The sequence below is a fragment of the Motacilla alba genome, chromosome 6 (genome assembly GCF_015832195.1).
Source record: "Motacilla alba alba isolate MOTALB_02 chromosome 6, Motacilla_alba_V1.0_pri, whole genome shotgun sequence".
In the NCBI taxonomy this organism is placed as follows: domain Eukaryota; kingdom Metazoa; phylum Chordata; class Aves; order Passeriformes; family Motacillidae; genus Motacilla; species Motacilla alba.
Genome location: NC_052021.1, coordinates 15134752 through 15147400, shown reverse-complemented (window position 1 = coordinate 15147400; position 12649 = coordinate 15134752). Strand labels below are relative to the sequence as shown.

Sequence of the window (12649 nt, the reverse complement as noted above, 5' to 3'; positions counted from 1 at the left end):
TCTTGCACCCAAGCTGCCAGATGTATACTGGGAACATCAGGAGCAAGTGTAAATGTAATGGTGCTGAGAAATAACAAAGGAAATGACCGTGTTCCTTAGTGCTCCAGAACAGACTTGGTGCACTCAAGGATGAAGAAGGTCAATGCTACATTCTTTTCCCTGCCTGCAATGCCTTTTGATCCTTCTTGGCTATGCATAAGGGCAGAGAGCTGTTTCTTTCTGCGGTGTTTTGCAACAAGCTCTATGGTGAAAATCCCTAGATGTGTCCACAAAATGGTTGAGTCTTGGCTGTTGTTTTGGAAGATCTTCCTTCAAGAAGACAGTGGGAGGAAAGCATGCAGTTGTAGGGAATTACTGAACTGACAGAATTTCTTTTATTAATAGTGTTTTCGACTGCTGCCCTTAAATGAAACTTCTTCAAATATTTTGAATGAAAATTTAATAGAGGGAGGGATATTATAGTAATTGTATATTATACACAAATTTTAAGGCTTGAAAAGGTGCTCTGTGTATCTATAGTGTATGTATTTGTAGTGTTTAGAGACAGAATCAGAAATGTGCTCTTTTAATTATCTAGTGGTATAGGGTGGTGGGGTTATGGGGTTTGTTTGTTTTCATTTTCCTACACCATTGTAGAATATCAACAGAAAAACTTCCCTTGTGGCTGATACTTCTGAGTGTAATCATATATATTTTTGAGATAATGTTAAGGAAGATACCCAGATAATCTGGAATAAGGGGGGGGCTTTTCAAGAACACTTGCATAAATTTGCCTCTGCTGGAAAAAAAAAAAAAAGTTGAGAAATTTCTTTAAATCATGATCTTAAGAGCTGATGTTTTAACCTTACATTTGAATGACTGTTACTTCTTCCATCTTGTTTCAATATGCCTAAATGCAAACACATGTGGAAAATGTTCTTTTGGCTTTTATCAAACTGACATTTAAGTGCATTTTTTTCAACCTCACTAACATTTGTGGTAAAATATTTCAAAGCTATGAATCTTGCAATTTGCCTATGCATTTTTTTCTTTTTTCATATAATAACATTTGGTACTCATAATCCTAACCTGGTTGGAATTACTGGCTTTTTTCATTTGGTGTTTGTTTGGATGAGGTGATTAGGAAAATACTTCATGTGAAATTCTAGTTTGCAGCAGTAAATGCTTCCATGAAGAGTCACCGTTCTGTGAACTTCAGTAAATAAAGGAGAAAAATATGATGATCTGCTCTGTTCAATTGTGGCAGTCCTATTCCTAACAAATTTAGCTTTCTGTTGTGTTATATGGCTTTGGTGCTAACCTGTCTGCAATACTTCCTTCTTAGCATGCTTCGTTCTTCCCCTTTGCTCCCCTACCCCTTCCCAAGCTCTTTAATTCTGTGCCAAGCTAATAAGAAGAACTTGCTCTGCATAAAGTCAGTCATTGCCAAGCAGCTGTTATGAAGTTTCCTCATGTACCTCTGTGATTGTACCTCATTTCAAAAGGGGGTTTTTGGTCTTTCAGGTTCAATTTTAAGTAAGAGCAACCAATTATATCTGTATCTCAATTTCTTCTGTCTCAAAGAGTAGGGATGAAAGTGTTCATATATATAACTATTCTTTTTAGGGTTTGAACTTTTAACACAGAGTTGTACAATTCAGGTAGAGAAAGTAAGTACTCTATTTAGAGTTAAAAATATGAATTGTGCTTCTTTTTAACCCACAGAATTAATTCTAAAATATTCTGCCTTCTACTTCTGTTTAAAAATAATACTCTCTGATTTAATTATCGTGTTTGAATCTCAAGACTAGACCTTTTTCTTAAATGTAAATTAGATTTTTCTCAGGATGAGATTATGAGGGCTTCAGCTTGCCTGCTAACACTGACCAGGGAAGGTTGTCTTTCAACAACATGTGCCCCATCTGCCTGGCGGTGTGGCTGCCTGCATTGTTCTGGCACTGGCCCAGGCTGTGATGAAACTGAGAATGTGACAGATGACAGGCTTGTCCAGATGTACGCATAACTACTTCTGCCATGCCCTGCAAAACAATCAGGATGCAGGTTTGGCATTATTTCCTTGTTTGTGTTGGTTTATTCCTTGAGGGTTTGCTTAAAGATTGAAATAATATTTGGTGTTGTTCTTGTAGTTTTACTGAGCTTTTATTATTATTAAAACAGGTTGTAAAATATGATTCTCGCTCTCTTACATACTTTCTTCTTTAATTTATGGAGTGATTTCATAGGCAATTGGACACAGGTTACTTAATTTGAAAATTTAAGTAGATTTTTTAAAAAAATGCAATTAAAAGGATCAAACATCTAACTGTCAACGTATTAGTCTGGCTCTTTTCACAGTTGAACATTTAAAGCTATTGCCATGTCTTAATATGACTGCTTCTTGCCAGTAAAAGTAAATATCTGGCAAAGGTGTCAGAATCACCATTAATTATGATTTTTAATTAAAATCTAATTAAAATTGTCCTGTACCTTAAAAAAGATACCTTAAAAAGATACCAAATCCTTGTCTACCTCCCTTTCTTAGAGGTATCAACAATGGCTGCATCCCCAGCCAGAACATAATCTTTAAAGAAAAGGAGTTACAGACTTATGTGAGGCTTGCAACCTTGTATTGATTATTAAAGAGGTTTCCATCTTAGTGGTTTTGAAGATTTTTATAACACCAAACAAAATATACAATCCACTGAAAATACTTTATTATTGTTCTTTGGAATAGCTTGATTTTTGTCTTTACATTCAGGCTGTCATTATCTGGTTATCTGGCATTCAAAAGGGCAAAAATTACTTTTCTCTCCTCTCTAGCTGCTTTTTTTATGTGGCAGGTGATTTTTTTATGTGTAGCTCCTGCTGGTGTGTGCTATTGAGTACATCTTAGGTAATAAGCAGATATATCAAAAGATATCCAGGGCAACATACCCTGCTGAAAAACAAGAGATTACTTTTCTGTATTTCTTGCAGATAAGTAGCTTCTGACATATGCATCAGGATTGTTTTTTTTTTCTGATGCACTCTCAATGTAAGACTGGTATTCTGTGGCTATTTTACCCTTCAAAAAGGTGTGGGTTTTTTTGTAGTTTAATATAAATTATGTCATAAAACTTAACAGCATTACTTGAATTGCTTTAATTTTCCATAGTGTAGCTCCACTGCCTTATGTTGCCTGTTTTTGGTTGTAGGGAATGTTTTATGTGCTTATTTTTCTTGTCGGTTTGATTTTGGAACCATGGTGAGCCACACACGAGTGTATCTGTTGCTGTGTAACAAGAAGACAGTCCCAGCTCCAAACCCCTCAGAATTTGTGTATAAAGCAAGTTATGAGAGACGGGTATTGATCCACGAGAGGATTGCCAGTTATTAGGCTGGAGAGTAGCCTCGGGAAATCACACAGCCTTGCTGATGACTTTTTTATGACATTATGGTGAAAGATAGTTTGAAGTAAGATTTAAAGTAGTTTTGCTAATAGTCATAGAAAATTCTAGTAACTGGACATTGGATGATATCATGGGTTAGTGAGAGAAAAGCTATTTTTGTTGACAGCTCTGTGCCCGGAGGCTGTTGTAAATGTGAATGTATCAAATGAAGGATGGTATGTTCAGTGCATTGCAGTGCAGGGCCTTGAAAATGTAGAGAAGTGACTTCTGCTTGCATTGACTGAGAAGGGGCTGCGAGAGAGCTGGGGCGAGAGGCAAGAGCTGGTCAGAGGGGGAGCTGACACAGATGATCTTTGCAGGTGTCTGAAGGGATTAGATATTGCAGCAAATGCATTTTTCTCTACAGTGCAGTAAATCATGCTTTTTTAAGAGGTGCTGTGAGAAGGAATAGTGTAAGGTTTACACATAGTTTAGTAAGAGCACACAGAGAAAGTGACTAGTGATGCTCAGGTTATGAATGGTCTGAGAGTCAAACAGGGTGGTGCAATTGTCAGCAGTGATATTTACTGGGGGAAAATTCTAACAGCTGTCTCCAGTTTGAGGTAACAGTATGGCATATATTAGAGTCTGTGCCTTCTAAAAATCAGCCTCCACCTCCTGTAAAGTAAGGAGGTTGTATTTTGTAAAAGAAAAAAAAAAGGCAGATTATATTCTCATTCTTGTTTGTGTTCTTTTGTGTAATAACTTCTTCTTCTACCACCCTATAATTTTTTTTTAATAACTATTAATTCTGTCAAAAGTGAGGCTAGTGAACAGCCTCACCTTCCAGTATCAAGTTCAATTAGGAGTACATTCTCTTTTGAAGAAGGGGAAAAAAAAGCAACTGACAAAAGTGTTATTGCCTTTACTGTAACTGAGCAAAACATTAACATATCCCCTTTGGTCAGTGCTAGAGGTGATCATCAGTACCACAGCTGAAAACATATGCTGCAGCAAATGCAAACTTTTTTTTGTTAAAATAGGCTTTAATGTGGTGGACAAATTCATGGTACTAAAAATAGAGGCCCCTTTATATGGTGCCGATTGTGGGATTTATTATTCTGTTATTTAAGGTAATGGTATGTTGTGAGGTCAGAAAAAGGGTCACAGTTCTCAGATACAGAACAGCCTTAGAAATGCTCAGAAAAACCAGCAACTACAAAATATGAAGCAAAAATAAAATTCCATTGTGCTCATAAGGTTCTAATTTTCTTGAATTCTCTGAAGTGTGATAACAGCTTAGTTCTGAAGGACACACAGCAGCTCTGTTCAGCATTCCCGAGTCATGGAGCAGTTTCTACAGTTGGACTTCCTTCCTTCAAGGGGAGGGTTTTCTAAAAGCAAGCTCCGTGTTCTGAGGCATGCTGCAATGAGTCTTCTCTGTGCAGGTCAGGCAGGCAGCACACAGTGACAAAGTCTGTGTTCCCACGCTGCCTGTGCCATCTGCTGACATTCGGAAAAATGTCCGTCTGACTGTTCATCTTGAGATAAAAAACAATGAGCATGCTGCATTTTGAGGTCATTCTTGATGCAATTCAGGCTCTTGCAGATTAAAACAACAGAATTACATTGTCCTTCTGACGTGTCATGGAAAATGACCAGCAAAATTTACTTTAGTTGCAGCTGTATAAACTCGTTCTATTTTATGTAACAGATATTTGGAGATGTTAAATTCACCATCTTAATTTGAAGAAAAGGACATACATGTTTTCATGTTCAATCTGAAGTAGTGTAAGCATCATTTGTCTTACTGTATTAAGTAATTATAAAGTAATTTGTTCAGATTATTTATTAGATTGTGTAGCTGACACCTTGAAATTTTTATAATACAGATGGTATTTTATGGCAATTTCCAATTTTTTTTCCCTCCAAATTCAGATAGTCGTCTATATTTTATTCTTCATTTCAACTACAAGATAATTATTTGAACACATACATATCTAGACACAGAGCTGCTTACATAGGTGCTCGACTGAAGTATACTGTGTTTGCAAGGTTTAACATGCCATTAAAAAATGTGGATATGGAAACTTCTTGAATTTCTGTTAGGTAAAAGAATTAAAATAAATTAAAATATCAACTTGCATGCTTATGGATATACAAGAAAGCAAAAACAACCATGTGACTTGCAAAGTACATACTCAAATCGAGTGAAAAGGCAAAATGTCAATTAAATTAAAGAAAAAATATTGCCAAAATACTTAATTGGTTCATAATGGTTTGTCTTTGCTTGAAAAACAATTGTTAAGAGACCTGTTGGGTTTTGTTATTTTTTCCCACTTTCAGCTACTTGCTATCATTTAAGGTTTCAATTGCTTGACTTAGAACTGGTGGATAATTAGTAGTGTGGATAACTGTGAAAAGCATATGTAGTAATTTAGTTCTTGATTCTTTCTAATTGTCTGCCCATTGGTAGTTTGCTAGGGGTAAGTAGCTCATTATTCAAACACTTTAAATGGAAAGTACTCCAAAAGAAAAATGCTCTTATTAATAAGGTGGTATTGAAAATAGAAACCTTTTAAACAAAAAAGTCACTGTTTGACAAATCTATCCCCAAAGCTGTTGTTCACATATTGTAAGAAGATTGGAGTTGTGAGGAGGAGAGAAAGGGTAGATTTGATAGATAGCATTCAACTTGCACTGTGATTGAAATAAAGATGTGTCACTCCTTAAAATGATGCTAAAGGTAAACACAATAAAATAAATTGGAATACATCTAACTGGGCAAGCTTTGTTTGTTGAAGGTAAAGTTAATAGGCATTAAAGGCAAATACATGCTATTAAAATTAGAGTAATGGAGGTAGTTTTGAACCTCATATCTGCAAACAAAGTTTGCAGTAAACATTTTGGCTGGCTTGCAGGAGTACTTCTGAGTCTGACGTCTTCTGAGGTTGCTAATCCTGCTGTTTAATCCACTCATTTTGAAGTGTGCTTGGAATTGAAAGGCATGATGCAGTATTTGTACATGGCCTCCCAGCAGTCTCCATTACTCCATCATTCCAGTTCCCTTTTCTAGAGCCTGTGAGCAGAGAGGAGACTGTTCTTGAGTGGTTGTATCCTCTGATCAGAGCTGTAACACATATCCTACACAGTGAACAGTGCTTTACAGTCGCTGGGTCTTAACCAGAAAGTGTGATCTGAAATATGAGGGTAGATACTTCTGTTAAAAGTTCAAATATTTGTTTTAGTATTCAAACCTAATATACTACTGAATGTTGACAGAGAATTCTATATTTTCATAGTAGGATGGCTTGAAGGGTTTGAAAGTTCACCTGGAGGCACCTTTTCTGTTATCAAATTCTCTCACATACTGCTGGATTTGTTCATCAAAGTTCTTCACCTGTCAAAATGTACTATTTCATATGAAATCTTAAAATATAGCACTGTCGTTTGGGTTAAGTTAATTTTGAACTAGGCACCAGATCTCCTCAGTCTTCTCTCTTAAGTTAGAAACAGAATATAAAATTTTATGAGGTGGAATAAGCATCTGAATATCTTCATTTATGTAATTTTTCTTCATGCATATATTTTACCAATCTAATAGTTCAGTTCTAACAACTTGCAGTTGAGCTTACGCTCCAGATAATTTTCTCCCCCCTGGTTGTTTACTCTACTTGCAACTTTTAGGTGAAGAGTTCAGTTTGATGTCATACTTTGTGTTGTGATTTGGACAAACTGTAAATGAATGTTTCCTGCTTGCATTATGTGTAACAGTCGATCTGTGTGAATTTCTTGTTTTCAAGTAATGTGATGTCATCTACTTCTAATCTTCATGACTTGTTTAGGAAAAAAAAAATTACAGAGTTTAATTTGTTTCTCTATTTTTTCTTAACAGATTTGAAGAACTTGTGAAAAAGTTCAAAGTAGAATATCATGCTGGTGGTTCCACTCAAAATTCCGTTAAAGTGGCCCAGGTTTGTTCTTCCTGTGCAGAGAATTATTGATAATTTCAAGTGTTGTGTTTGAATCTGCTCTGTGTTGTCTGTTTCGTCATGAGCACTGCAGAGTGGCTGCTTGTGATTCTGTTGCTCAGCCTATGCTGGTAGTGTTGTATGTGACTTGTTTTGTAGTTGTGCTCTTTAATCTTTTCACAAGTGTTCTGCAAAGGTTATAGCTGCACCTCCAGTGTACCCTGAGTGAAAAGCTTTAGTCAAAGATGTGTGCTGGAAGGAGAAGAGGCAAGGATAAGGTCTCTAGCTGCTGTTAGGAATCTTACACTGAGAAAAGTCACAATGACAGTGGTTAAACAGTAAGGTTGTTGAGTCTCTGTGCTTGGAGATTTTCATAATGTACCAGAATGAGTCCTTTGGCCAGGCAGATTTAAATTTGAGGCTGTCTCTGCTTTGACTTATGTGTTGGACTGGAGAACTGCAGAGGTCCTGTCTAGCCTGCATTGCTCTGTGATTCTAAGCACATTTATCCTGTAAGAACTTCAGAGTTTGTCCATAAAAGACTGAAACATAAAAATTTATTTTATACAATGGGAATGTTTCTGGCTATGGATGTGATGAACAACAGTAATGATGAATTTAGTTTCAGGTGTGTTAGGTTTTCTATAACTAAAGTATGCTTTTTGTCACAACACTCTGAAGCATATACCTATGTGTATTTTCATATTATGAGATATGTAAAAATTCTATTAAAAAATACACAAGTGGCACCTAAGATCTTCTTGTTAATGAACCTAGCATATTAACTTTGAGGCTCCCTATATAGGTAAAATTGACTGCCAGATAGCATTAAATGCACATTTGGAAGAAATAAAATTATATTATAATAAAGGTTGCCCCCCCCATAAAAAGGAAAAAATTGTCATAACTACTGCTTCTTTCTACAAAACAGTTGTTGCTTCCTTTCTAAAGTTTTCATTTTCAGAAACCCCAAATGTCTTGAAAATATTTTGGATTTAAAAAAAAATTGCATATGTTTTAATGTATATAGCATTGTCATTCTGAAATGGTTATGTTTTTAAAATATAGTCAGCATTTCTGAGTTGTTTTTTTTTAAATGGGGTCAAGACAATTTTTTGCTTCTGATATTTTTGAAAAATCTCTTGATCAATGGAGCTCAAGTTATTGGAATAATTTTCTGTTAGATATCATTGTTGCTTAACCTGTGGCAATGCTGTAAAGGTGGTGCCTTTTTGTGACAGGTGATTAGATGTGAACCTTTTGGAGGGAGTTCTGGAACTGTTTATTTGTTGAGAGACGTGAAATTCTCCTTCTGTTGCTGTGTTTAGTTTGGGGAGGTTTAGAAACGAATGCATGTGACAGACTCTGAGTTCCTAAACTTTGAAGTGCTCAAAGAGCCCAGGATTTTAATTCCATCTCTCCTTGAAGTGACCTCTGTGGCACTGGCTAATTTATTAATAAACTGTTTCATTCTTTAACTGTCATTAATCTATCACTCCAGGTATTGTTCAATAATTATACTATCAAGTACATAGAATCCATATAGAGTTAAGGAAATAGATGAAATGTAAATCAGTGAAATGTAGGTATTTCTGTGTCAGTGTGCCTTTCTTACACTGATCAGGTTTTGTCAGTGAACTTTTCCTTTATCTTGGCTCAGAGCTGGGAGCCTCATTCAGCTCCAGTTGCCATCTGGAATTGTATTTGTCTCCAGAAGGTTTGTCATCTCCTAGTTTCTGTTTTAAATACGATTGAAACTTAAACAGTTGTGCATGAATAACATAACATCACTAAAAGACTTGAAAAAGAGAGATGGGAGAGTGAGAGAGAGGAAAAAAAGTGAATTCTGGAAATCTTGAAAGAAGCTGTTATTCTGTAAGCTTTAGCAGAAGAAAAAAAATGGAAGGATTGGAAAAAAAAAGTAGTTGAAATGTAAACCAAAAATTAAATTAGAATTTCTGGAAGAGTTTTTGCAGCAATATTCATTGGCTTATTGGAGAGAATGAGTGTGTAAGTAACCTTAGAGAGAGCCAGCTTAAATTTATATTAATTTGTTGAAAGTAATGGGAGAAAAAACCACTATTTTAGGAAGCTTATGTGGTGACTGAGAAGTAAAGGACCAATAAATAAGTTCAGAGTGCTAAGGTAGCCACACTTGGATTGAATGTGGATTCTCTGTGAGAAGATACAGGGAAGAAATCCTAAGAATACAGCTCTTACTAATTTCTCAACATTTTGGGAAAAGCTTGAAAAAGTGTACTATAAAATAAGAGCTAAAACCTAAAAGAGTTTACTCCAACTGTTTAAAAGTTGGTCAGAAATAATGACATGTTAAAGAAAGGCATCCTTGGAAGCCTAACTACAATGAAATGCTACTGAGGAGAATGGTTGGAAATGGGCCCTGAAGTCTGATAAATTGCTTTTTTAAAAGTTGAGTTCTTAGTGGAAAGAGGAATGTAATAGGAAAAGTGCAAAAAAAAAAAAGATCAAATTTTAAAAGAAGAATTTAGGAAGCAGCTCAAGGTTATGGAATTGTTTATTTCAGATAGATAGACCCTCTTAAAAGGTCAGAAAAGCAACACTATATTGAAACAAAAATACCCAAAGGCAATGGGTGGAGAAACTTTAGAGCATATAATGTGTTTAAAAAGGGAAAATGAACCTGTCAGATGCTTGCTTACATGGTGTATGGTGATCATCTGCTGATCATCTGCTCATGGTGTATGAACACATCATCATCTGTTACATGTGCTCATATATTTTGGATATTTCCTTTGTATCTGCAAAGGTAGTATCATCTACTCGAGAAATGATCTCTGTTTCTGAGCAGGGTAAGCCAATTTCTTAAAAAAAAAAAAAAGAAAAAAAAAGTCTTAGAAATACTGTATTTGTCATGTGTGAAAAATTTGAGATGGTAATCACAGAAGGAGCCAATAGGAAGAAGTTTGGAATTACAAAGAAAACTGGGAAGAAAATGAAGCTTAAATCATGGGGTTTTGAACTAAAATTTAAAGCAGCATAAACTATAAAGGAAGCGAAGATTTTAGAAGTTTACAAAGAATTAACCAGAATTGCAGTTAAGCTGTGAAGAACAGAGTTAGATTTTATTTTTTTTCCAACATGTTAACAGAAAGGAAAGATGTGAAGTGCAGCCGTGAACGAGGAATTTGGCTGATAAGGTATGAAAGGGAATCTCTGTGTTTTTTCAGTGTTGTCTTGCAGCAGAGCAGGAGAGTGTGTGGCACTCTGCAGGACTGAACAATAGTTGGAGAGCATTGTGAAAATCAGAAAGCTGAAGGTTGGCCCTGTCGACTGCCCAAAGCAGACATTTTGTGGACAGGGTATCTCAGCAGGGTCAGAAAAAGAGAAAGGACTGGACATATGAGGGACAATAGAAAAGTTGTGGGGTTTTTTTGTAGAAATACTTCTAAGGTACAATGGAGAAGACATATTTCCAGGAAATGAAATGGGGAAGCAGGGTCACATCATACATTAGAGGGAAAGCTCTGTAAAAGGAAAGGAAAGAGCAAAGGAAAAATTCCTCTGTTGCAGAAGAAATACAGAAGACTGTTGGAGTAAACATTGAGAGGATGGAAGATAAATGACAAAGGGGCAGAAACTCAGAAGTATCACACTTTTGAAAAGTGTGTTAGATAAGCATTTTTATAAGTACAATAATATTTCTTTAAAATACCTGCAAATGGTGAAAGGGAGTACCAAGAACAATGTAAAAGTATTGAAGGGCAGTGCTAAAGCTCAATGGGGTTAGGTTTTATGGAATATTAAAGTTGTTTGAACTGATCTTGGAAAGAGTTAGGGAATCATTATTATCATGGCTTGGCTCATGATATGAAAGGGGGCAGGGGGGAAGTGATTGCTATATTCCAGAAATGACAGTAGCAGGCATAAAAATGGAAAAGATCTAATAAATGAGACAACAGTTTAATCATTGCTTAATGAGATTCAATTAACAGCAAATTATGCTTCAGAAATACTAATTCATATTAGGAGAGTAATGGTGACGAAAAGAAGAAGGTGGAGACAGAATGTGAGAGAAATTACAAAACTGAGAGAAAAGTTAGTAATATGGAAAGAGAAAAACAGTCTAAAAATCCCAATGTTACTCTGATTGTGTATTCCCTCACTGTCCCGTTCTTGTTTCTTCCTTACCCATCTACTTTTCTTGTCAACTCTAATCCTTCTTGCATGTAAATTTGTTTACCTGCAAAATAAAGATGGCTAACTATGACAGATTGAAAACTTACAAGGCCTTAAACACCAGTCTTATTGAAGCATCTTTTTGTTTGAGACTTTAGTACTCAGCCTAAAAATAGGGACAGAATGTAAACAACGGGAAGAGGGTAAAAGGAATAACAAAGGGCTTTCCTGACTGCAATACAATACAGAAAACGGATGGAATCCAGATAATCAGTGGAACGCAGGTAATGTGCTTCTAAAGGTGCTATATAACTGTTAGATACAGGTGTGGGGTTGGGTTTTTTTTCCTTAACCCGCCAATAAGACATGTTGCTAACTTTGCTGAATCAAATTTCAATTGATCAGGCATCAGTCACTAAAAATTCCTTGACAATACTTTGGAAAAAGAGGACTAGAGAGGATGACTGAATTGCAATCCTTTCATTTCTGGAATAGAAACCGAAGTTTAACTTTCCTGTTTGCTTGGCATTAGAATTATCCCTTTATACTAACTTTTGGTTTTGCTGTATGTTTGAAGTTGTGATGCTTGCTTAAGAACAAGAACTGTAGGGGTATCAAATTGAAACTGCAGTGTGCTTCTCTGACCTTTACTTGTCTCATTAAATTTTAGCTTTATATCTAATATGATATGTGACATCTTGCTTTAATCTGAGCTCTTGAAATCTCTCCAGATGATTGGATCCATTATATTAAATCTATAAAATATGCATACATGTAACTGCATGCAGTTCATAAATAATGTATTGTTTTAGGGTTCTGCCAACAAACTAAATTCAGATTCATAGAGACAGTGTTCTACTACTACTCAGCTTCCTTCCATAATTTTAGTTAAGCCTGTGCCCATCTAACAACAGACATTGATCTGGAAAGGAAAAAAAAAATCTGAGTCTTTTAATAGGGCTCATGACTTTAAAGTATGTAAAGCAAATAGCTTACATGTGCAGAGAGGGCAAGTATTGCTGACCAGGCTGTGTTTGCATGATTTTTATCAGCATTTCTTTTGCTTTTGGAGTGCTGAGGTTAGAACTGCAAGAAATAGTCTTTGAAGTTTTATCTTTCTAACACAAGTGCTGGATTTCAAGTTCAACTTGATAGAATTTTATAACTTAGATG

General features: G+C 35.7%; 1 protein-coding gene across 2 annotated transcripts in view; it reads left to right on the top strand.

Moving 5' to 3' along the window:
* ADK (adenosine kinase) overlaps nt 1-12649 on the top strand; it is a 271173-nt gene that overhangs the window by 64123 nt on the left and 194401 nt on the right. For both annotated transcript variants that reach the window (XM_038141147.1, XM_038141148.1), the window contains exon 4: nt 7243-7321. In XM_038141147.1, the coding sequence (XP_037997075.1) occupies nt 7243-7321 (79 nt within the window). The remainder of the gene's footprint in view (nt 1-7242; nt 7322-12649) is intronic.